Below are 26,812 nucleotides of genomic sequence, written 5' to 3' on the forward strand. Positions count from 1 at the left end.
TGCAGGCCACAGGCCTCAGTGTTTAGCTAAATAAAATGCTCATGCAATATGTGGCGCAATATATGGCAGCTAATACCGGTAAGTGGCTGCAATGCTGTGAGCCAATTTCGTTTTTTTTCCAGCGGCAACATTGTACCGCACATAAAGCGAGTACATAGAAAGAGGTGAAAAATTAGCATCTGTTACTGTAAGTGTTTAGACTACATCCCATTTTAGAGAACCACAAAGCATGAACACTTGTGGTTCTGTCTAATATTTTGTACACGTGACAAGCGAGTCATTATGTATTATGCATTTGCAGGCGTGTTACACATTTCCATTGATCGTAGATGTTCAGGATTAGTTAGGGGAAGGCATTTTACAGGGTACGACACAGTAAAACAAGCCTCAGCTTAGCTTACTCTCCTATTCTCCCTTATCATTTTCGCTCAAAGGTTATTGGAGATCTCTCTAGGAGGCTTTTTCAATAAAATCCCACAGAACTGACGTCCACAGGCTAACCTTTGGCAGCTGAAGCGCGGGCTCCCAGACTAACCGAGCCCAGATCCCTCTCAGACGCGACATTTGTTCGGAGACGATTAGCCAGGTTGTAATTTGTGGCATAATTGCCTAACCCACCCACCAGTGTGTGTGTTCGTGTGTGGTTGTATGTCTCTGCGGTTGTATGTATGTGTGGTTCTGTGTGTGTGGGTGTGTGTAAGTGTGTGTTTGTGTGTGTGTGGCGTGCGGTGGTCCCAAGAGTGGCCGCCTAATTGCCTGACAGGCCTATAAGTTTTGTGGCGCGCTCTCACCTTGTTAGGTCCTTTATCCCTGATGCTCTTCAAACAAGACCTGGTCACAGGTGGGCCTCATTTGCCTCCCTATTGAACAGGAGAACTTTAATTGCACAGGGGGTGTTCTGGGATTAAATAGGTGGGCGGAATATCAAGTGACTTCCTGTATGTTCGCAGCAGATGGGAGTTGGAGAAGGCTGTGAACTCAGGTGAAGAGATGGGATGACAATGGCTTGATGCTAGAAGCAGGGTGTTCTCTTTGAAGGAACAGTCGCTATGGTTGGATTGTGGAATGGTGAAGTGCCATATATTAGTCAGACCTACGTAACGTGCCGCATCGTCGAGAGAGATGACGGCCATTCCTATTGGCCTTTTGTCTTTGCTATTGGAGATCTGTGGTCTGGGTTTGGTTGACTCTACACTGTAAAAAAAAATCACGTAAAAAAACAGAGAAAGCACTGGCAGCAAAGTTTCCAGACCGATTCTGTAAAATTACAGTAAATAATCATACCACAAAATTACATGTAATAAGCTGTAAAAATACAGTGCATGGTCTACACCCAAAATGAATTAAATTACAGTTTAGTACTGTTCTTAAATGTTAATTAAACCGCAGAAAAACAAAAATACTATGTTAAAATACATTTAAAAACAACTAACTTTAAGGTTAATCTCCGTAATTTTAGGGCATTTGTTTGTTGCTACATGAAACATTCCTGTCTATTTACAGTAATTTCTTATGATTTTTATTTTTTTTTTGTAGAATGACTAAGAAAAAATGTATAAAAACGCAAGAAATACATAAACCCCAAGACAAATGTCTGTAAATTTACGGTATTACTCAGTCAATTTAAAGAATTTATAGATATAAAAATGTTCATTGGACAGTGGAAAAACAAGCTTAGTACATAAAGATAGCTACATTTACGGCCAATCAATGTAAATGTAGGCTTTCTAGTAGTTAATTTATGAAAATGCCCTGTGTACCAACAGTGATTCCCTGTAGAATTGTGGTTGTGCCAACTAAAAAAAAACTACAACAATGTATAAATACTGAATATGTACTTTTAATCAAAAAGGAATGTCAGCACATTTACAGTATTAATCAGTCAATTTAAAGAAATTATAGATATAAAAATGTTAATTGGACAGTGGAAAAACAAGCATACTTAAAAAACAGCTACATTTACAGCCAATCAATATAAATTTAGGCTATCTAGTGGTTAATTCATGAAAATTGGTCCAGCATTGAGCAAGATTGCTGTGAACCGGGCTGCAACGTTATATAGGGCAACTGTGCATGGTCAGTTAGTGTCACTAAAAGTTCTGTTTTTGCAGCTGACAGGCTCATATTATTAAGTGTCTGATGCTGAGGCTCCATGATGATCTTTTGAAATGCCTCAAAGGTGTAGCGGAGCTTTGTAGGGTGCTGCATGTTCAAGGCATAAGAGCCCAAACAACATTGCAGAAGCAAGTGCTACATTCTCAAGATCTTGAAGCACCATCACACCTTCGAGGACTATCCTGACATCAGAGGGTTCACTGCTGGCAGTGTCTTTCACAACATAGATCCCCACTGTCGTTCTCTCCATGGCACTGAGGAAATCGGTCTCAGCCATTTCCTGGTCAAAAGAAAAGATACAATTCTTTAATGATATGTTCAGCATCTTTTCACTTGGCTTGAAAACAACCGGTTAATAATTTCTACCTTCCATTAAGGACAAACCATATCCGAAAATAGTAAAAAAAAAAAAACGTAAATAGATCCGATGCCCCACTGTTTATGACCTCCGACCCAGGCAAAGCCGCTGCAGGATGAAAGGTAATGTTTTCTCTTCAATTTTTTCAATTCAATTTATTTGATCAAGAGGGACAGTGTACATTCATGAACATTAAAATGTAAATGCACCCAATTATATCCAAAAGGCTAGTTTCCATTGGCAGTCTTCCTTCTGTGTTTGAATGTCGGTCTGTATGTGTGTGAACAGGATTACGAAAAACTACCAGCCCGATTTGTATGAAACTTGGTGAAGGGGTGTAGCATGGGACAACATAATTCTGACCATGATTCGTCATTAGGCTCCTTAACGATCAGTGCAAAAGAGCTGCAGTTCCTGTGCAGAGACAGGAGAACCGAGCAGAACAACCATCTCTCCACCTCTCCATCGCAGCCATAGCCCACCTGAGAGGTCACGACAGTTAGCCAGACTCGTTAGATCAGAGAGGTATATTAACATCGCATCGTTTGAGTATCGTAAAAGTCGAGACTTCAGGACCCCGGGTCTGGACTGGATGGAATCCTACAGAGATGGCGTTCTGTCAGTCTCCTATGTATGCACAGGAACACTGAAGCAATGTAAGTGTCTCTTTTTAGTACAGGTTTACTGTGCAACACTAGTTCACTCCTACTATAAAAAAGTTGCTAAAACTCATGATTACCGAGATCAGATTGTTTTTCATCGCCGTAGGTTTTGTGTTTTGAAATACATGCAAGTGAATGTCTGTGACAGAAAGAACCTCCATCAACGGTCTTGACATAAACAGTCCACACAACAATAATGGCAATTGCAATTTCATGTAGTACTCACCACAAAAACTTGGGCCCACGGTTACAGAGCTGACTCCAGGTGACAATGTAGTGTGAGAAAATGTAAATCTGCAGCAACAGAAAAACACAAGTATCATGCAAGCAATTTCTCCCGTGTGAGTGTTTGAATGTCGGTTTGTTTGTGTGTGAACAGGATTAAGCAAAAACTACCAGCCCGATTTGTATGAAACTTGGTGAAGGGGTGTAGCATGGGACAACATAATTCTGACCATGATTCGTCATTAGGCTCCTTAACGATCACTGCAGTTCCTGTGCAGAGACAGGAGAACTTAGCAGAACAACCATCTCTCCATCGTAGCCAAATCCCACCTGAGAGGTCACGACAGCTAGTCAGACTCGTTAGATCAGAGAGGTATATTAACATCGCATCGTTTGAGTATCGTAAAAGTCGAGACTTCAGGACCCCGGGTTCTGGACTGGATGGAATGCTACAGAGATAGCGTTCTGTCAGAGTCTCCCATGTATGCACAGGAACACTGAAGCAATGTAAGTGTCTCTTTTTAGTACAGGTTTACTGTGCAACACTAGTTCACTCCCATGTTAAAACGTTGCTAAAACTCATGATTACCGAGATCAGATTGTTTTTCATCGCCTTAGGTTTTGTGTTTTGAAATACATGCAAGTGAATGTCTGTGACAGAAAGAACCTCCATCAACGGTCTTGACATAAACAGTCCACACAACAATAATGGCAATTGCAATTTCATGTAATACTCACCACAAAAACTTGGGGCCACGGTTACAGAGCTGACTCCAGGTGACAATGTAGAGTGTGAGAAAATGTAAATCTGCAGCAACAGAAAAACACACGAGGGCTTCACTTAACCAAACTTAAGTTAGCCTACACAATTCCCCTAACTCAACATTACTCAACAAAACACTCCTATTTAGACAGTTCTCTGTACAGCGGCACTTTGCCAGCTCCACAATTAATTATCTAATGAATTAACATGCTTTTATCAACTATGTACAACACTAACATTGAACAAGTGCCTTCGTTTTTCATAAAATATTTCCTACCGACCTAGCTAGCTAGCAGCTAACATTATACTGAGGTAAGAGGAAAAAAATAAAATCAACATAACGTTATAGTAGAGATGGTCTACAAAGCCACACATTAGTCATGCAGGTCATAACGTTAACCGAATTTTAGGATTGCAAATGGCAGATTTAATTAACTGACATTAGATAGCTAACGCTAGCTGAGCTCTATAACCCCTGAGCTAGCTAATAGTCACTCTAAATAGCTAATGCTAACGTCAGCTAGCAATTTGCCTTCAGTTTGGTAAAAGTCCATTCCGTTTTGACAAAAAAAGGTTGTGAAAAACATATAACGCACTATATCAGCTTAACATTAACGTTACCTCTGAATCTCGTTGTCTCTTCTTCAGTCAGTATAATTCCTGAATACTATAACTTCTGGAGCAGCTGAAACCTCCATTCTTCTCCGGTTTTCGCGCCATGTGCGGCAGTGACAGTTGGGAGAAGCAAAGTGCTACTGCTACAACCACTGCGCATGTGTGAACCTTCCTCATTCAAAAATCAACATTCAATGTTGTCTCCGAGATAAATATTTTTACTGTCCAATTCATTGTTGATTTCACAGAGTTTTCTGTTTACTAGCATTAATAACAATAGACTTACTGTTTCTAATCTCCTAGGAAATTCCTTGACAGCCCTGAGGCAGTAGTCATCCCATCTCCCAACATAAATTTGGTCACACCATGGGTCACACACTGACATCTTTCTTATTGCATTTGTACCCCTATATGTTCGAAAAAATGTACATCTTTCCAAACCAAGCACAAGTCATATCATACATTTCTGTGTTGGTTACAGGGTAAATTTGTGCAACAAATAAGTTACTTTTTTATAAACTGGGGCTTTATCCCATGACTTGTCCAGATCATATGCTGGACTAAAAGGTTGGTGCCAATGTGAAAGGTTTTACTCAGAATGCATTTTATAGTGGCCCCAATCGCAGAGTTACTTTATGCATAATTTTGTGGAAATGACCAGAAAACTGACATTAGGCCTATTTGCGTTACAAATCCTACCGGCCAACACAATGGTAAAGTATTAGAAAACTAGAATAATGTTCTTAGTGTTTTGGACACTGTGCATTTTTGGATATGTGTTAGCAAGATAACCTACCACTATCAGTAGTTAAAATAACCTGGTGACCTTGTGTAGCCAGAACAACCAAGAGCTAATGCTCTTAAGACAGTGGAGATGTTTGTGGACTACTAAGAATACAGCCCCAGTAAACCCTGTGGAGTCCTTCCGCTTCCTGGGCACTATCCTCTCCCAGGACCTCAAGTGGGAACTGAACATCAGCTCCCTCACCAAGAAAGCACAACAGAGGATTTACTTCATGCAGCAGCTGAAGAAATTAAACTTGCCAAAGACAACAATGGTGCATTCTACACAGCCATCATTGAGTCCATCCTCACCTCTTCCATCACTGATCTGTTATGATCAGATCATCCATCGGATGATACGCTGCAGTCTGCTCTTGTCCTTGGCAGTGGCAGCAGCGTATCATCTGCACTGCTGAGAAGGTGATCGGCTGCAATATGCCTACCCTCAAGGACCTGCACACCTCGAGGACCCTGAGGCGAGCGAGGAAGATTGTGGCCGACCCCTCCCACCCTGGACACACAGAAGACTGCGGTCCATCAAGACCAAAACCTCACGTCATAAGAACAGTTTCTTTCCTTACTTACAATAGGTGCTTACATTTACAGTTAAACAACTCTAAGTAAACAAGTACAACTCAACTATATATTGTACTAAAACATAACAAAGTTCTGTTTAATGGGCAATGATGAATAGAACTTGTATCCACCATCCATTCTTGTGAAGACAAATACACCTCAACCATGTCTCAATAAATGTATGTTCTCTATCTCCAAGGAGGATAATGTGCATGGTAGCATCGGTTTGTCTAGAAGAGATCCAGAAGTCAAGAGCCCCAGAGTCCCCTGAAGTTCATGAAGGTCACAGACTCATAGAAAGACAGTTGGCTATTGACTATTATGTTGGCATTTTTTTTGTTTTAGAGCTGTTAACACAGTAATTAACAGACCATTGTCTGTTTTAAAAATTTCAACACAGCACTTTTGATACTGGCCCAATGTTTTTGTAATATGGAATAAAAGGTGTTACATAAAGTTTAGACTCTTGACTATTTTTTTTAAACGTGAGGCAGGCTTGGTGACAATACATGCATTGAAGTCATTAAAGAGGCACTGGACCATATAGATATTTCTGTCCTGCCAGGGGAAGCATGGGTGCATCCTTTCTGCTGTTTATTCCCAATAATAAATTACTTTTGTGTCTGTACAAATACTACTAATTAGTTTAAAAAACATAAAATCACAATTTTAAAGAAAACCCAATGACCAACGATTTCTGTAATTTCACATGCATTTCTTCATTATTATTAACCTGAAAAAATCTGTTAAATATTACCTCCCATGTAATGTAAAATTACATTTGAATCTGTACAATTACAATGAATTGTCATTAAATAAACATCATATTCATGTTATCTTAAATTAAGGTAAAATGCCTGTGATTTTAAGGGTGTAACATTTATTTGACATCAAATATTGGTAAATCCGCAGGCATATCATTGTTTTATGGAAAAAGAGGAAATATCTGTAAAAAATACAGTGCATTTCATGGTAAAAAAAACGGTTATTTTTTACAGTGTAGTTCCAGTATGTGGTGAATTAAAACAATGTGTTTGTTTTTTTGTGCTCTCTCTTGCAGATTCTTCCTAAAGTTTTTCCTCAAGTGCAATCAGAACTGTCTGAAGAATGCAGGGAATCCCAGAGACATGCGCAGATTCCAGGTAACTTTAAATTGCACGACATCCTTAAGAAACGTGTTTTTGTCACGTTTCACACGCACACGCGCGCACGCACACAAACACACGTACACACACCCGTACACACGCACACACGGATCTGGGAAGTATGGAGAGGAATTGAGTGTTTGAGTGTGAGTCAGTGCTCTGTTGAACACATGTAAAGAATATTTATTGGGGAATAGCATCTGACACAAATAAGGATGTAGGATTTAGGAGGTGCTATCAATTGTGACTCTGACAGCTTTCTGAGCCACAGCACAGAATGAAGGAGTATCCCACCACGTGTAACAACAGTGTTAACTCGCACACACACACACGCACACACACACACACAGACACACACACGCGCGCACACGCAGACACCCACACAAAACACTGTGCAGCCAATGAAAACCAGCTGAAAGGTGTTTCCCAACACACTGTAGCCTGGCTTGCTATCAGATCACAGCCAGGGAGCAGTAAGTCTGGAGCCCTTTAGGACTCTCTGCTCCAGGACAAGAACCCTCCAGCTCCCAACCCAGAGAGACCGGGGTGGGAGGGGTGGGGGGGTGGGGGAGGGTCTGTCACAACAGCCGAAGGTCCATGACAGGAGCCTCCAAGAGTAAGTCGGACATGCTGAAGTTCATAGGAGACAGGGCGATCATACTTGACAGACACTTTTGTGTCTCAGGCAAGCATAAGTGGATGCTTTTAGGGTTATGTACATCTCCCCCCCCCCCCCCCCCCCCATTCACATCTGCTTCATCTCAACAAATTCAACAAATGGAGATTTATTTCGTAAAAAGAAAACACAACATCGCCAACATGGATTCTATGAATGTGATTTATCATTATTGTTCGGTTTTGGCATTGGGGAGTATTGTAATGCTTCCCAATATTTTTGGCCATCATCTCCGGTCTCCTGTCCAATGGCCAGAATGCCTTTTTTTTCCTAAATAGATTTCCCAGATGCTCCTGTGTAGGTGTTTCTCCGGCCAAGGTTGTGTATTCTGCATGCCTTCCACTCCACTTATTACCCCCCAAAACCAGCTGGAGGCCAGAGAGGGCCCAATCCATCATTCCAGGCTTGGCCTAGCTCTGAACCTGCTCACAAGAATGGAGCTCTTTCACCTCCTCCCTCCCCCCCCTCCCCCCTTCTCCTTGCCTTCCCTCTGCTCCCCACCTCCTCCCTTCTTCCACAAACCAACCAAAAAAGCCCCCCCCCCCCCCACCACCACCACCTCAATCTCCCCCCCCCTCTCCAGCCCCCCCCCCCCCCCCCCTCCGCCAGCCTACACTCCCCCCCCCCCCCCCCCCCCCCCGAAAATTCCACCGCTCCACTGAGGTCAGTTACCGGCGAAGTGAACCTTAGAGGGGCTCTCTGTTTCCGGCACGGAAACACTTTGGCCATTCATACGCGCACCACTGTTTAGAGATCTGGTGGTTAAAAGAAAAGAATAACAAACAAAAAAACAAGCTTTCTCAAATGTGGAGTCTGCCTTTTTAGGAATCTGATCCTGGGAAAACTGTTTGTTTAGCGAGGAGAACTGTGACCATTCAAGTTGTTAATCTGTACGTTTACCCACCACCGCATTTAAATTGAGAACAAACCTTATCAATGCTTCTGCATGTGTGTTAAGACGGTCATAAATGAGGGGAACACGCGTTGTATTTTAGACACCTGAGTGCCTGAGTAATCCAAAGTCACTGTCCAAAAATACATTGTTCCAACACAGCTACTCAGACAACCAGACCAGACCCGAAGATCTCAACTGCTTTGCCTCCTGTTCTGTCTTTGTGTTACGGATTACTAAATGACACGTTCTACCTTCACTCTTGTTGCAGGTTGTCGTATCAACAACCGTCAATGTGGACGGCCATGTCTTGGCTGTTTCAGACAACATGTTCGTCCACAACAACTCCAAGCACGGGCGAAGGGCTCGCAGACTCGACCCTTCAGAAGGTACGCCTCCTTATCTGGAGAATGGTAGGCACATTTTACATCTTATTATTTGCTATGCTCTCTTCCTTCTCTTGAATAAATCTTTTTTTTATTTTTTGACTTCTTCCATTTCCGTAGTGCTCGGTCTTTTGGCATCCTTTCCAGCTCCATCTGTGTCAGTCTGTTCTCTTTTGTTGCTTCTTGTCTCCCTAACACTCACCCTTTTATTAGAATTGGACATGGTACACGTTATACAGTGTGAAATGATTTTTGAAATGATAATTGTGATTCCAATGCTACCGGCGATTCCTGCTGTAGAACCTTGTGCCGTTTCCAAACCTTGTGAAGATGTTAATTGCGCCTAAGTTTACTTTCGAGCCTTGGTGAAACATGATCAAATTGCTTAAGAATTTCACTGTGAGGTCAATTTCCTGTCGTTCGCGGTGCTGAAGTTTCAACTGTGAGAGACCAGAAACAGGGAGGAGGGCAAAGAGGAGGAGAGGGGGGTGGGGCTGGGGGGGCCGTCTATGAGAAAAACAGAACTTACTGTTTTTCTTCCAACTGATTCCATATGATAGACTGATTGCCTGCTCGGCCAAAAGAGAGAGAGAAACAGGACCACCAATCCATGGGAAATCCAAAAAGTAAAATGCACTAAACATAACCTTTTGACCCCCCCCCCGGTCCCCTCTCACAGATGAGAGCGCACACAGCCGAAAGATCATGGAAAAAAAATTTGCGAGTCAATTGTGCAAATTGCTTATCTTCAGATTTTAAGAGCCAATTATGGGTGGCCAAACAGTTTATATACACCAATGACTAAACCTACCTTCAGCCTGAGCTTTAATAGGCATTAATGGTTCTATCACCAAAAGCAAATGTAATGCTTAATAGAACAATGAAAAAAGAAAAAAAAGACTACTAGACAATTAATATATCTCCATGCACTCTAGCCCTAGTGGGGGGAAAAAGCTAATCTATTTGTTTTTGTCTTTATTAATGACTCCTCTACTGGAGAACAAAATCAAATAATTAAAGTCCTGCCCCAAGCACCAAAGTCATTATGTTCGCTGACGTTTTGTTTGTGTGTCTCACGTTTATGACACGATAGGTGTGGATTGCCTAGCAACCAGTTTCTTAATGAGGAGAGCAATTAAAGAGGTTGAGCCCTCTCCTCCATGTTTACCTTATCCCACGGGACCCTGTGTGTGTGCGTGTGTGGTGTGTGTGTGTTCTATACAGGTTACTGAAACCCCATCCTTTTCCATTCCTCCTCACCACACCCTTCAAAACCCAAGACTGACTCCTCAAACAGCCGAAAAGAAAGCGAGCTGTTGTTGTCAGTTGCGCAATTGAACGTGGCAAGTGCAGAGAGAAGCTTTTCATCTATCGGCAACGCGCATGCAGCAACAATGTTAGCATAAGCAACAACCTCGTCATGTTCGGAGACCCCGTTTCAGACACTCCCTCGACGTGACACGTGAGAACAGGATACTCGGTCATAAAACGTAATCCTATCCATGTCCTCCATAGCTCACTGACACCAGGCAGGCAGACAAGGCAGCGTGCTTTAAATTAGCAACACATTCTTCCCTGGGAGTTCACTGGGTGAGAAGCCTCTGATATGTGACCGAGTGACTCAGGGAGGCTTCCTCTCGATGCCTGTGTGACTGGCTCTCATTGATCACCAGGTGCTGCCCCCTGTTGGCGCTGAGGGGGAATGTCTGTCAACACCACCTGAACCGTCCACGTTCTGAATCTGTGGCCCTTTGTGTAAACTATCACACAAGCATATGTATTCAGACACAAATGCGCCTTTGGCTGGCTGTCACTCACATATGTATACAATCAGACACAAATATGTGTACAGATTCTCTTTCGAGCTCTCGCTCCCTCTTACTCACGCGGGCGCACGCACACACGCGGGCACACACACACGTTCCACAGCTCTGTCTCCCTTGTACAGAGCACCACACAATATAGTAGACTCAGCATAGAAGCCTGCAGGGCTTGGCTCATTTACATGCCAAGTGGCTGTAATGTTGTTAGGGTTTATGCAATAAAGACAAGTGAATCCAGACTGCTGGGCCTAAAAGAGGGAGAGAGAAAGAGAGAGAGAGAGACAGAGAGACAGAGAGAGCGAGAGAATGGCAGAGAGAGGGAGAGTCAAAGGGAACAGATGGTCTAGGGAGAGGTAAAAGGTATAATCCCATCAGCTGCACTATCAGCCGACCATCTGGACATCCCACAGCACAATTACAACACATTTCAGCAGGCAGAACAAAGGACAGCCTCGCCAGGGCCACAGCAGACCTGTTTGAGCGTCTCAATACTAGAGCTTTGACCTCAGCTCAGATCTGGGATCAGTTGGACGTTACTCTGGCAACAGCCGAAACCAGGGAGGACGAGAAAACCTGCTGATCCCGGATCCGCCCATACTGGTCTCGACTCAAGCAGTCACCTGTCCACATTAAGCATAGATATGCTGCAGCAGAACACAACAGTTCCTCGAATAGGTGTAGAGCAGGAATGCCGTTTCCCCCCTGTTCTGACTCTTAAAGTTGGTACGTGGGTGACTGAGCTCTGCCTTGACACTGGCAGCCCTGTATGGTCCTGTGGTCTCCATCCCCTCCCTGTGATGCCTATCATCTGCTGAGGGGGGCATTGTGCGTGTCTATCATCAGATCGCCTGCGCTGCCTGTGTAATCCACTTTGCCACGGTCCCCATTCAACACATGCTCCCCTCTCTGTCTGTGCATTGAGACATATGCAAATGATCAGGCAGAAGGGTGGATGGCTTAGGGACTCAGTTGCCGCCGCTGCACGGATCCTTTCTGTCTGTGTGTGTGTGTGTGTGTGTGTGGGAGGGTGGGCTTTGGGATTTCTGAGGTGTTTGTGTGTGTGTGTGTGAAAGTGTGTGTGTTTGTACATGTGTGTGTGCTTGCAAGCTGCAGCTGCCCCCCAACATCCACCGTCATCTTTCTTCCTCCTCCTCCTCCACTCTCTCTCTCTCTCTCTCTCTCTCTCTCTCTCTCTCTCTCTCTCTCTCTCTCTCTCTCTCTCTCTCTCTCTCTCTCTCTCTCTCTCTCTCTCTCTCTCTCTCTCTCTCTCTCTCTCTCTCTCTATCCCACTCTCCCTCTCCCCCCCCCCCCCCCAAAGTCAATTTGTTTACAGTAATTTTGAAGGGTGAATTATTTGCCGTAATCGTCCGTACTGATGAAGGTCAGCTCCTGAGAGGGGACCCCGCATGCCCACAGAGGCTTGGCCCTCTTTCAGGCGCTCCGCTTCGCAATTAAAGAAAGCAAATGTCACTCCTCTAGGCCTCCCAAATGAAAATCTGTAGGAGGTGATTAGCATGAAGTCAACAGCAGTGGCTGCTGAAGTCAGATTCCCTGTAGTACCAGTGTGTGCACTTTATGGGCCGGGAGAGACAGCAAACATGACCTCAGCAGACCTAACAGCAAGGCAAACAAAGGAGATGTCTTGTCTGTGGTGATCCATACAACACTGGCTAACAGTGATTTACTTACCTTGAGTGTTAGACACTCATAATGAAGGCCAAACACTGCACTCATGTAAAACCACCCGCTGAAAATATTCCTCTGCATTTTGAGTAGCAGTGTAGAATCATGGAAAATTCACAGTGCTGTATATTAAATTATATTGATGGAAAGAGATTAAATTTGATATTGGTATTATATGGTTAGCTGTCAAGCTATTTCTGTTGTAAACATAGGGTTTGGTGTGAACACCATATTAAGGTAATACATCAAATGACAGTGAGTATTTGGCACAAGATCATTCAAATTAGATTATAACAACAGCCCAGAGCGCTAATGTATGGTGCAGCTATGTCGCAAAAACTCCTGCCAGATGAAAAGCATTGTAATAAACAATCTGAAATGGATTGAATCGATCACAAAAGGCACAAAAACCGTGTGTGAATAATTCATAAGTGCATTCATGATCTGAAACCTGAAACCGCATTCAGAGCAATAATATGTCAGAGAACAAAGACAATGGGCCCAACAAGCTTTAGCTCGTCATTTTCACTTATCAGCCTCCTTCTTGACTCATTTGAGACGTGTTCAACTTTGAAATATTCTACTGTAAACGCCGCGCTACGCTTAATCAATTCTGATGGCTACATTTGCCCTGACACATAATTTGCTACATGAAATCATTTTCCCGGGCGAGCCTAGCGTTTAGCCTTTGTGAAGCGGACCATTTGAAGGGTCTGCTTAACTACAGCACTCTTAACGCGCTGATGAATGGTTTTGATTCTCTAGCCTTAAAGGAGAAATCCATCATGTTCTCTTTCTTTCCAGGGGTGATTACCATCGCCACAGATATATACATATATGTCTATGTGAGAGAGACATGGCTTCACTGTGTGAGAGATAAGGTGCTGAATTCGCTCTTCTGTTTTGTGTTGGATAAGCAGCCACCCCGTGCATCAAGGCCATCAGCCCCAGCGAGGGCTGGACCACCGGGGGAGCCACCGTCATCATCATAGGGGACAACTTCTTCGACGGCCTGCAAGTCGTGTTCGGGACCATGCTCGTATGGAGCGAGGTACTGAGCTCTCCAGGACTGTGCATGTTTAGGGATGCTGTTAGAGATGTGATATTTGGGTTTGGAGAATGAACACCCGGGCGTTTAGCGTTTAGTTGAGATGGTTTCCCGTGTGTGTAATTATGCCCCCCCCCAACCCCCCTCTCTGTGTTAGCTGATCACCCCCCACGCCATCCGTGTCCAGACCCCCCCCAGGCACATCCCTGGAGTGGTGGAAGTCACGCTGTCCTACAAGTCCAAGCAGTTCTGCAAAGGTGCCCCCGGGAGGTTCGTCTACACCGGTGAGTCAGGCTGCTTTGTGCCCCATCTCAGTCTCTCCTTGGTGGGCTTGACTGCCCTGGCATTCCCCCCCCCTCTCTCTCCCTGAATGGAGACCAGTGTCCATGCATCGCTAATGAACTAAGCAGGGCCCTTGCTCTTAGGAATGTTAAATGTGTGAGATCTGCCTGACTAGCTCAAGGTGTTTGGTAGACGGGGCTTCTACGAGTGCAACTCGATCCCTCCCTGAACTGCCATTATAAAGGGTTGCTGCCAAGCTCTGTTAAACTCAAGCTGTCAGGGGAACTTACTTTGCCAGTTCTATTTACCTAGTGTGAGATATGCAGTGCATCTGTTAATTTGCTGATTTCTGAGATATGTTACGGGATTTCTTATTGTTTTAAGATGTAAAAGATTTGGAATTGTCTTGCACAATGTGAGTGTGAGTGTGTGTCTGTGTGTGTGTATCACACTCTAAGTGACGGCTGATTATCTTGGCAAACAGAAGGAAGTGGTGGTCTTATCTGTCATCATTGGTGAGCAGGCCGAGGTTGCAGGGGTCACGGTCTGTCTGACCTGGAAGCCTCTCCCTGTTAGGGCTCTGATGGGGGAGTGAGACACACTGCGCCAAAGCACCCCCCCCCCCCCCACCACCTTCCACCCCTCCCCCCACCATTCCCCCACAGGCCTCAAACACAGCCCTGGCCTTGAGCTCACAGCACATCCACCCGAAAAAAAAAGTGGAGTAGGTTTGGAGGGCCAGGAGGTAGCCCCCCCCCCCCCCCCCCCTCCCATACCCCCAGCCAGACCCTCCATCCTGGGGCAGCTGTTTCTCATCAAGCCCTCCCCCCCCCCCCTCCCACCAGCCATTCGTACCCCTTCCCCTCCAACCATGCAGTCTGGCCCAGCGCTCCTGCGTTTAACCTCCCTAGCAGGGGCCAGAGCAGAGGCCAACAAGGCACCGGGATAATGAAACAAGAGTGTTGTGTGCCGTGCAGCGAGTGTGTGTGTGTGTGTGCGTGTCTCACTGAAGCCTGGGGAAGGTGTATAAGTTAAGACATTAATGGCTTCTATAGCACCCCGGTGAAAGTGCCAGGTCCCTTAAGAACAGACCCCATTAGTCACACAGGCTAAGCGGATTGGGATGATTACCATCAGGTTTTAGTGGGGAAACGTGTCTCCGTCTGCAGCTCTCTCTCGTGCGCGCGCGCACGCTCGCTCGCTCCTTGCCTGGGTTCCTTCTCTGTTCCAGTTAGTAGAAAGATACAATTACCCCGCGAGGCAATGGCTCTGCAATTGATTAGTGCAGTGAATTAAAAGAGAGAGTCGCTAGCGGACAGGTCCAGCTCCTCGCCGCGCTGCCTCACCTCACCTCGACTGTACGGGGGATCAGCGTTTAAGAGGGATGGGCCGTGAGCGGACTCAGGGCGCCTGACGGCAGGATTAACGTCCCGTTCATGCAGTATCTACAGCGATGGGACATTAAAACCACTGAGGACAGACGGGTCACCTAGAACAGATACATGATATTCCACGTCGACAGAGCAGAGGTTTTCCGATGCATTGAAAAGGTGGCCAAAAGCATAGATTCACACACCCCACGATAGAGTTGTTGTTGTGGTGTGAAATCACTTTTCTTCAACATGGTAAGTTACCAGGCTTTGGATGAATCACGACGGCAGTGCATGTTAAATGAAGACACGAGCAGAGAGCGATGTTCCTACTCTGTTTTGAAGGGCACCGAATGTAATGGTGTCATGTTAGTGCGCCGTGTGTGCATATCAAAGGTCCATTTATCAAAGCCCATGCTTCAAGCGTGACTATTCAACATGCCTTGAGAAATGCGCTTTGAGACCTTTTTCATGTTGACTCTTCTTGCCCCAACGCCCTAATTGTGGAGATTTAGCTCGCTCAATTTAAGAAATTATCACAAATTACCCAAAGTCAACAAGGAGAAGACTGCAGCGGGCTCTAACAGCAGACGAACATGCCGTGTCAGGCCGGCGTTCTGGAAAACGTCCAAAACTCACAGGATATCTGTGAGAATGGGAGCCCTATGTCGTCCCTCCAACACAAGCTAATAGACACCGTTCGACTGAAGCTACTTTAAACGTCACCCTGCTTTGAAAGAACACATGGTTTTTAACCTTTAGGCAGTTCCATGTATGTGTGTGTCTCCTCGCCTCGTTCGCTTGCGACTGGGAGAGCTGGTTTGTCCTTAGTCTGATCCAGGTATTGGTTATCCATGGGTCAGGACAGCTGTGAGAGCAAACTGTCAGCGAGGTTGTAAAAAATCAAAAGGAGACAGGAGTAGCTGTCCCTAAGTCAATACTACGCTCTGTATTAAGCACTGCTTTTTTTAAGCAGAGACTAAGTTATTAAGGATCCTTCCTCGAACCTCAAGCTTCATTGCCACAACACTTTTTTCCTTTCAACCCTTTTGCAAAGTTACAGTAGAAAAGTGTATACCCTCCAAGAATAACTTGGACTAAACATGTTGTCCAATTTGACCATGTAATTGCATGGGAGCGTTTGGCCTGGTTTCTCAGAGCCCTCCCTCCCGCCTTCAATCCCCCAGCCCCATGCAGAGCTTAGCGGCATGGTGGGCCAGCAGCCCTAACCCACTCAGACACTATTTATCCTAATCAGTGACATTCACATAACCAGGATTGCTTCAAATGAACCCTTTCCTCGCCCCAGAAAACGCACATTTGCCAGGGACCCATTTGTCATGGGTAAATTGAGGGTCAGTAAACTTCTTGGTGTATCCTCTAGTGGGGATCTGAGACATGCATCATGAGGTTAGAGGAGAATGATTGGCGAAGGCGAGCTGTCACACATTTGTCAGGGGAGGAGAACATTATTTGCTAATTTCCCAAGCTGGGCACTGACAGGGTGCTTCGTCTTCAGACCTTAGGTGACCACTATGGCTTCTCAGCTATTAGTACAAGTCAAGGGCTCTATTTTTTCCCCTCCCATAAAGAGACTGTAACAAGAGTCATTGGTTCCGACCTCCCAGAGTCAAAGCACACATGGGTGAAGGATTCTGAATGAGCCAGATGCCCCCTATACAGTAAGGAGCTCCTGTCTGGCAGACTTAGTTGGGTCCAGACAGCCTTGAGGGCTGATGGATCACAAAGTTTTCTTGTCAAGGTGACGGTATCGACTCCACTGCACCAAAATCTGACAAAATGGGTATGAGGCAGTCATTCATCAACGTAAGGACAAAGAGGTCATGTGTGCTTCACTCAATACTGCTGGAGATCAGGAATGTCAGCCTGGGATGGAGTGGAGAAGGAAGATCTTAATATACTATGGATCAGTTTTCTCTTATCCGTTTTTTCCCCCCTTAGTTTGTAAACACTTGGTTTGGCGGATGCAACGCTTTGTGAATATTTGATTCTGTGTCCATGCACTTTCAGGCTGGCTGGCTTGCGTACAGTATGTTCACACGCCAGAGATGTAAATAGTGATAGGACTCTACGACTTAGACTCTAAAATTAAACCCTGCACTCTACTCTGAGAATGGGGGGAAAAAAAAACAACAACACGGTATTGTGGTACTTCACCAGAGAAAGAAAGAAAAAAGAAGTTAGGTAAACAAACATGGAGTCCTTTATCAAAGCAGATCAGATGGGGTCTTGTCCTGTTCAGTCAGTGTATCGGGCCTATCCCCCGGTCTCCCCTCCGCCCATCGGCCCGGCGGCACTTTGAAGTTGTGGATCTGGGGCTGATCAGATACCCTGCCTCCTCGCCATTTCCTCCTCCACAGGGCAGGGTGGGGAGCTACTGGTCAGCCACGGGGCGTGACCTACACTTACAGATATGCTGTAATCAAAGCCGTTCACAGAGGTATGTAAACATATCTCTTATAAAGGGGGATTCAGATACCCACAACAAAGGCGACGGTGCAGAGTCTTAGACCAATGTGCGTTTGAAACCCGCCAGATAGAACATGCAGTGGAGAGCCTTTATGACCACTAGGCAGTAAAGAAATAAGAAAAACAGTTGAAATAGGCATTTACAAATGTCATGGCCATTGTTAGGTTGGATGCAGCACAGCGCTTTGACCGCATTGACCGAGACCCCATCACCCTGCTCATTTCTCTAATACCTGTCCCACTGTCTGTCTCATTAGAGCCCTGGTATTTAGCGAGTTCCGCGGGAGTGTCTACGACAGTTGTCACCCAGTCAGACGGCCGCAGATGGGGAGGCCCTTTTGTGAGCGTGTGCGGATAGCGACAGGGTTTCAGGGGAGGAAGGTCCTTGCGTCCAATTAGGGGTCTGACGTGACACGCGCGCTTCCTCCCCCACTGTCAGCCGGCCTGTCAGGTGGGCTTTGAGCGGCGCTCGCTGGCATTACACCACCGCCTGTTATCAGGAAGTGACCTGTGAAATCCGGCGCTGAGAAATTGATTGAAATAAGTGGCTGCAGTTGAGCATGTCTTTTACCTATTAGACTACAGTACAGCTCTCGCGGTGAAATTCAGCACTAAGTATAGTGGCTTGGTGGCTTTAAGGGAGAACGAATGGTACCAGGACAGAGGTGTTTCTCTGGAAAGAGGGTATTCATTGATTTGATTTTAATTGGCCCCCCTTTTTGCTCTGCCGTGTTGTTAGATGTCTGTTTTCTAATGGTGCTTCAGGCTTCAAATGGATCGTCCTCGCTAAGTTACTGCATCAGTCCTGCACAGTGAGCAAGGTAAAAAAAAGGATAGGGGTGGTGTGTGGGGAGGGGCAGAGGAGGCTATTGATAGACAAGATGTTCTACACCCCCCCTGACCCCCCCTCCCCGCCCCATTTTCAGTGCATTCAACATCCAACAGGCTTTGAAAGAACTTCAACCCCCACCCACAGCCCCAATCGTGCTCCCCCCCCCCTCAACCCCCAACCCCTCCCACCACCGACTTTGATGATTGAAATTCATCTGCAAGTTTATTGAGAAATGAATGAGAGAGGCTGCACGGTATTGACTGTGAGAGGAAAACACAACTCATCTTGAATGAGGGGGTGCGAACGAGGCCGTAATTTAGCCGTCATCGATCGGCGCCCTGTCCATGTATTGATCTTCATTTTACAATATTAATTTGCGCCTGCAATCAGCTGTGAAGGCACCCCATCTGATTCCTGTAGGTGGGTAATGTGTGAAAGTCCCACGTCACCCTCCCTGAAGAAGCCCACTACCTTCAGATGTCGTCTGAGGGGACAGAACAAGTGCCGCCGCCCCTGTCGACCAGATATAAACGAAAGGAGTTTTGATGTGGATGTATGGATGTGCAATACCATACATCCCTGCAATTTAACCTTGTTAATGACATTTTATCTGTTGCAGGTGCAATATCAGCTGGAAATGTAACTGTCCAGGTTTTTGGTCTCATCTATATCAGCTCAAAGTTCATGAAATTTCAATGAACATTGATCGCACTCCATTGATTCATCTTAACTGCAGATCTTTGAAATTTTAATTTCCTGTTCATCCTGAGACTTCTGGAGATGGAATCACTCAATGAATAACTTGCTGGGGAGTTGGATGGAAAGAAATATGGTCAGTGTTCATAGGCCTTGGGTTTGATTTGTGTGGATTTGCTGTGAATTCAGGGTAGACTGGGTTCGGTTTGAAAATGGCTGCCATGCATGCCTCTGTGTGGGGTGTCAATCCTTCTCCTCTCTGCACCTGGGAATCTATAGCATTGAATTGCATGACTTCTGAGCATCTTCCAGTGCACCCGATCTGTGGGGCCCTGCTCAAATTCACCTGTTTACCTTCGATAACCCCTGATTGCGAATTGGCTTTTCCTTTTAATCTCCGATTGAGCCTTCGGGAAATAGTACCCGCTTAATGAGGACACTTCTTGATGTGACACCATCGGTGATCTTGAATGCATTAATTTCCATGCTTTTCATATGATTTCAGAAGCCTAAGAGGCTTCTGTTGGACACTTTGATGATCTACAAATGTAATAACATTTGAATGAACTTCTCCTTGTTCTGTTATCGGCACCCCCTCCAACCAACTCCCACTCCTCCTCTAATTTGTGTTAAGGGAAGAAAAAAAAAACTGCTCAATGGTGTAGGAGGAGTGGAGATAAGCTCCGAGCAGTTAAGTATAATTAGCGAAAGTAATAGCTGGCAAATGGCAACAAGGCTAGGTTTTTATCTCCTGGAAAGATAGAGTTATCGTAATAAGCTGTAATGGCGGGCAGGAATGCTAGCACTGTGTGCATGTTTCCATTCAAGCCCATAGACTTAACAAGGAGTCATTTCCCTGAAATGTACTGCCCTACTCCAACATTTCCCTACGTTTATGCCCAATACTGTAAATGTCAATACACAAGTTCAATCCACTCCCATACACAGAGAGGACGGCAGCATGGCTGGTGTATTGCCATGTAAGCATTTCTATCTGCCAACGTCGGCCTTGTTCCGTTGTTCCTCTAGAGCGGTTACTCATGTCCTATTTCTAGAAAACATGGCGAGGGAGCAGCAGACCATGCTCAGGCGCCATGTTCGACCGTCCACTCTGCATTTTAAGCAAAGTGGCCGAGGTGGGGGCCCCTTGGAGTGGATGTGTGAGGAACAAGAGCGGGATGACAGGCGAGATTAAGGCATTAGATCAAAAAAAGATCGAGGAAGTGCACATCCCAGGCAGAGGAATTCCACTGAAGCCATGCCATTGAGTGGGGTGTGTGTTTGTGTGTGTGTCGTGGTGTGTGTGCGTGCGTGCACGTGTGTTTGGGTGTGTATGCGTTGCTTGAAATGAGAAATGATATGCTCACAGCTGCACACACCGAGTCATGCATTCCACTTCTCCATATTCTGAAACATGACCGTTCCCTCAGTAGAGTGAGGAAATTACTGAAATATTTATCAAGTTTTCCTCCAGCCTCCACCAAGAAGGAGTACACTCCCATGTGCAGCCTTTTTCTTTGTCGAGGAATCATTTAGCTTTTTCAAAACAATTACATTCTTAAACTGTCAACAACTTAAATTGAAACATTTTTGATTTTGTTCATCAACTAGCCCTTGTATGTTAATTTACAAACAATTATATCGCTGTGTGAGTAATGGGAAAGCAGTGAACATTTAATGCTTCGCCTTTGCAGCTGAACTTTCAGTGAATCTGAAAGTGAAAATGCTATTAGTGTTTATCATTCTTTCCTCTCCTTCTCTCTTTACTCCCCCGACCCCCTTCCATCTCTGGCGATGTATTCAAATGCAAAGCCTGCCTTACCTCCCTGTGTCTTTTTCTCTCTAATTATCCGTGAGGTCAGTAAGCAAAATGGGGAAGAAGCCAGGAGATCAATACAAATTATCCCTGAGCAAACCAGTGCTGACAGTTTGAATTGCAGCATATGTTTACCCAAAATCAGGCAATTTATCTTAATATCAGGCGAGTAATGCAGCAGGGGTGAGAGGTCAGACAATCTCTCCACCTCATAATTACCCGCCTCTAAAACAGGAAAGTGGTATTGATTGGCCGCGGGCCGGGAAGCGGGCGTGACTGGAACGTGCCAGCAACTCCCTCCCTCCCCACTGCTGCTCACTAGCCCCGCCTTAACCCCCACACCCCTCCCTCCCCCCCTCGGCCAGACTCCCCACCCAGAGAAGGATTTATGGGATGTGTGTGGAGGGGTTTCATGTTTCCTCACCGTGGCTGAGAACCTCACGTGGGTGGGGGGGGGGGGGGTCTCGGGGGGGACTACACTCCCTACCACCTCCCTCCTCTCTCCTCAGTGCTGTGTTGGGAGGATGAAGAGGACCAAACTAGTACTGGCATTTATAGAGTCCAAGGGCATCACGGAGCTCCTGGACTTCTGACATGTTTGAGGTAGATGTTTGAAAGAAGGTGAAGTGGGACATCAATTTTTTACACATAGTCGGATCAGGAGACAGGCTGAACAGCCAAGTTTAATAGATGAAAAATAAAGCTCCCCAAAATGTGACTGACAACAAATAGGCAACCCTGTTTGCTCTGAATACTGTAGAACAATTATTGTTTATTGTGCAGAGTGAATCCCAGTACTCAGTATATATAATGATCAGCCTTGTAGAGATATTGATGTGGCCAGTGTCTGTCTGCTGTGTACATGGTATGACTACAGAACTGTCAACCCATCAACTGACAGCACCGTTTAGCACTAATGCAAGTCTCCATCAGCTGTCAAAAGCATTTGCATGAAATCAATAGCAGATGGCGGTGTGTGTCACCAATTTCATTACGTGGGGTTGTTACAAAGATCATCTCCATGATAGATGAGAGAGCGCCGCGTCGACAGAGCTCTGCCCCGCCGTCAGCGCCGCCGTCCAATCACAGGACTGGGAGACGCGTCCTAATCCCCGTTTACGCGAGGAAGGCGTCACATTTGCTCTCCTGCGTTCTGCGTTCACCTCGAACATCAGCGTGTTTACCCGTGGAGTGCCTCGACACCGCATCCCGTACGTCACAATGTCCTCCCCAATAACATCTTTGGACTTTCGGAGAAAAAAAATAAATAATCCCAACTGCTTCAAAAATACATTTACTGTACGCACAGTATTCGTTGGATCCCGGCACACGAGTCCTACACCATGGCAGCCCCCAGTCCGTTCCTGTTCTGGATGTGTGGTGTGCTGTGTTCCCAGCATGCCTGGCGGCTGGGGTAGGCCCCAGCTGAGGCGGAGGACAGGAGAGCGTGATGTATCACCCGGAGAGAGCCCAGTGACAGCCTCTGATGATGGATGGCCTGATTATGGAGTGCTTTTTACACATACACAATTTACATCACACTGAGCAGAGGGGTCTGGCAGGGCTACAATGCACAAACACACACACACAAACACAGACACTTGTGCTCACACAGACACACCACGCCACACTCTCATAACAGATGCACACTCTGACACATACACACACGACTGCCACTATGCATAGATAGGAGGGGGGAGGAAATAACAAAAGAAAGAGGGCAAAATGTTAGCGAGAGCCTTGTCATGTACGATCAATAACACAGATCAATCTTTTCTTTAGCAGAAAATGGCGTTCTCACGTTTCAAAAGCGGACCTTTGTCTTTTTGGGATGCATGATGACACGTCAAATGTAATTTCCCCGGGTGTCTGTTGTGGCGTGGGGTTTATTTGGGTACGCAGTGCCTGGGAATCCATCCACCCTACGCGGCCACTATCTGGGAGCTGGTTGTCATTGACCAGTACCTTGCACTCTCCATGCTGGAGCACCTAATTGCTCCACTTGATCATGCTCTACCTAGCAATTACTGTATTTAAGATTTTGCACCAAAGGCTGTTTGCGTTTCCGAGTTTTGCGTGGGTTCGGGAATGTGGGTGAGAAAGAGAGAGAGACAGAGAGAGAGACAGAGAGAGCGAGGTAGAGAGAGAGAGAGAGGTAGAGAGAGAGAGAGAGGTAGAGAGAGACAGAGAGAGAAAGAGAGGGTGTTTACCCTGTCCTCCTCCTCCTGCTGCGGCTCCCTGCCCAGAGTGTTTGTGGCTCCGCCTGGGCGTGTGGCGTCCTCCTTCATGTTCGCCGGTGTTCAGCAGGCCCAGGGAGCTGCGCGGTGTTAATGCTGAAATTACATGCTGAGTAATGAGTGATGGGCCAAATTACAGGCTGAACAATGAATAGAGGCAGGCAGCTCTTATTAGTCTCCACAGAAAGCCATTGATTTATGAAGCGCCGCGCTCGGCGGAGTTACTCTGCTGAAAATGATATCTACATTGAGAAGTGATGTTCTCTATTAAGTCGTTCCTTCCACCCGTTCGCCCCCGTCCTCCCTTCCCTCCCTCCCTCCCTCCCACTTTCCCTCCCCTCCCCTCCCTCTGGTCCCTGCCTACGGGGGTACACACATGATTGTTTAGAATCAGGCTGTAAGGAAGCCTTCAATTACCCATTAGGACTGTCAGACATAAAACGTACCGGTCTTACACCAAGTCTGGGGTTATGATTCATTTACTTTGCGCCTCTGATTCATCGGCCAATATGCCTCACGCTCCAGATTACAGTTTGAAGGCTGCTGGAGATTAATGTGCGGATGGGTCCCACTGCCGTATTTCACAGGCCCAGCTCGCTGCTACGGGAGGTGCGGAAGGTGGACTGACAGCAGCGTACCGTAGATCAATGTGTGGGCAGCCTTTTCACAGATTATTAAAGCACTGTTAGATTAAAAGACCCCCACCATGTAGTTTGCAGTCAATATTCTCAATTAGATAGAAAGGGTGAAGGAAGGAGGGGGGGGGGGGGGGTGAGGGCATGAGTGAGTGATCAGAGACCTGTCTGAGTTTGATGGGGGCTATCATAGCTGTTGATGTGATAGCACTTGGTCACACGTGTCTGACTCACAGCCTGCTGGGATCTTAACTACAAAGGGAAGGTTCACCCGGTACTGTTGGTGTCTAGATACAGTACAGTACAGAAGATACAGTACGCTACTGTAGGTCAACTTTCCAACTGATTCATTCGCATCTGAAGCGAATGGATGTCTGACTCGGATGGATGTCTGTGACTTCAAGTGATGTATTGCTTTGTGATGCAGGTTCATGTCACAATTCAAGAACTCAGAGTCGTTATGCTGAATTGCCTTCATCTTCTGTTCCAGCCCTGAATGAGCCGACCATCGACTATGGCTTCCAGAGGCTGCAGAAGGTCATCCCCAGGCACCCCGGTGACCCTGAAAGGTTACCAAAGGTAACTAACTCTGGAACAACTGCTTGTGTGAAGATAATGGTATATGCAGATATGCTTCCATGGTGAGGTAGACATGTGTGTCACAACAAATAATCCCCATGGTCTAATGGTAAACACTTTGGCCATATGAGTGGAAAACCCAGGGTTTGATCTCCATGCTAAGGTCCTGCTACAAACACAGAGACTAAATGGACTTTTTGAAAAACAATAACACTCCAAGCAGCACAGTGACCTGCGAGTACACAAAGCCCAACCACAGACAAAGAAACAAAAACATAAAGCTTTACCAAACTGAAATGCTCACATGTGCCCCTTCGCCATCAGAGTAATGGTATTGGTTTTGTGAGGGGGTTAGGGGGAGGCGTAAACTCTCTGTGTGGTAAAATAGCTCAATCAGGCGTTTTCCTCTCCAGTAGTCTGAGGAGATGGTAATCTGGATAGAGCTCCACGTCTGTACCCTCATTACCCCACTCCTGTTTTCCTTTCATTTTCTACAGCTCGATTTGGTTTAATCTTTTGTTTACAGAACCGTGTGCCGTAAACCCCCTAGTCTTAGTTTGGCTAATAGATGAAGAACCTGCCTTTAATATGGGCTGGTTCTCACTGTTTTCTTTTTTAACAGAAGTAAAAGAGTAAAGAGCATTTTTGATTTTGGGGCGCACATGAGGAGCCTGCCATGTTGATGCATTTTAGAATGAAAAGCCAGAGACCAAGCAGCCACACTTTTTTTTGTCACCAGAAATACTTTTTATTCCACTAATTCCATTTCAACTGAAGGCAATTTATTACTCTGCTTCAAACATTTCGATCCTGCTAATTTCCATATGCTGACTGGCATCCCAGATGCTTCAAGTGTAATATTATGACTGATTAGTTTGCTCAAATTCCCATGGCATCTACTAAAGTGGTGACCACCTCAGAGTTTTAATAATAGCGTAAAACCTTTTAAGACCTTATCTATTAAACCCCAGCATGCAACACAGCAATATCATTAACGTCCAACGGACAATTTAATAAAGAACAGACTGTGTGGTATGGTACGACAATGTCAATGTGCAGATATACGACAGCACAGTCAGTCTCTAGTACGGCAACTATATTATATGAAGTGCTTCAATTAGATAGTCCCCATGGAGACAGAAAACAACACCTGGACATGAAATGTTACTCTAATTTCAACTGTAAATGTGTAACAGCACAAAAAAAAGTCAGAGTCACTTTAATATCTGAAAGAGATACGCAACCTCTCTGGCCTGTCTCTGAGTCTCTATAGCGCCTTTTCAATTTAGCCAATAGATCACCAAACATGCAACACAGCTGACAATAATGTCAACACACACTTTAACAAAAGAGGCCATTTTATTTTTTCCCTCTTAGAATTAACCGCCTTTAGCAAAGACATTTTGACACTGAATCCAAGATAAGTCTCTTCAGGGTGCTTATTCCTAATATAGCCAGGTCTCCCAGCATAAGCATATAGCAATCACAGAGTGAGATGAAACCCTGCACTTCCAATAAACAACATAAATATTTGATTTGGTCTCTAATGGACCCAAATATGGGGTTCAGGGGGCATGTAAATGATCCCACCAAGTGATTCGTCATTGTTAAGCTTGCCATCTGAGGGTCGGCTCTTGGGGTCAAAAGCACATTTCCAATAAAAGCGCCTCTGGCTGGCTGGCATGTTAGGTTTGGAATGAGAACAGAAGCAGGCATATAGAGAACAGCCATTACTGGGTGCAGGTGAGGTGGGGAGACTCTATAAAAAGGAGATAAAGCTGGAGGACGTGTAGTATGCATTAGCAGAAAGGCAAATCGACACCGCTCCCCCCCCCCCTCCCTCCTCAATGACTTCACCCCCCAGTTGATAATATTACTGCACTATTGATTTCCACCAGCCTTTTCCCTTGGACCAGTAAGACACGTGGTAATTGTAAGGAGACAGAAAGCCAATACAGGAGCGCTCATGGATTGCAGGGGATGCACGCTAATATTGTTGCTACACAGAGAAAAATGGGGGGAAGCTGTCTCTGATTGAAGTTTACCTCGTAATTTTGAGACAACATCGCAGATGACAGGCTGACCCTTTGGGAGGAGCACGGATAAAAATTCAATGCAAAGTCCA

General features: G+C 45.6%; 1 protein-coding gene and 1 long non-coding RNA gene across 12 annotated transcripts in view; one reads left to right on the top strand and one right to left on the bottom strand.

Moving 5' to 3' along the window:
- Positions 1-26,812, top strand: part of ebf3b (EBF transcription factor 3b) — a 71,698-nt gene that overhangs the window by 39,135 nt on the left and 5,751 nt on the right. For 4 of the 10 annotated variants that reach the window (XM_062463717.1, XM_062463724.1, XM_062463720.1 and 1 more), the window contains exons 7-11: positions 7,158-7,239; positions 9,082-9,223; positions 13,623-13,753; positions 13,908-14,034; positions 24,599-24,687. In XM_062463717.1, the coding sequence (XP_062319701.1) occupies positions 7,158-7,239; positions 9,082-9,223; positions 13,623-13,753; positions 13,908-14,034; positions 24,599-24,687 (571 nt within the window). Of the gene's footprint in view, positions 1-7,157; positions 7,240-9,081; positions 9,224-13,619; positions 13,754-13,907; positions 14,035-24,598; positions 24,688-26,812 lie in introns of all 10 variants that reach the window. The other 6 variants (XM_062463718.1, XM_062463722.1, XM_062463726.1 and 3 more) reach the window with 2 other exon arrangements.
- On the bottom strand, positions 1,825-4,840 carry LOC134022881 (uncharacterized). Of its 2 annotated transcripts, XR_009930703.1 has the most exons (4): positions 4,745-4,840; positions 4,099-4,168; positions 3,362-3,429; positions 1,825-2,395 (listed from the first exon to the last, which is right to left on the bottom strand). It is a non-coding gene; the product is annotated as an uncharacterized LOC134022881 (long non-coding RNA). The 2 variants fall into 2 exon arrangements; XR_009930702.1 differs by lacking the exon at positions 4,745-4,840 and having other exon boundaries at positions 4,099-4,519.

The sequence above is a fragment of the Osmerus eperlanus genome, chromosome 6, assembly GCF_963692335.1.
Source record: "Osmerus eperlanus chromosome 6, fOsmEpe2.1, whole genome shotgun sequence".
Taxonomy (NCBI): Eukaryota; Metazoa; Chordata; class Actinopteri; order Osmeriformes; family Osmeridae; genus Osmerus; species Osmerus eperlanus.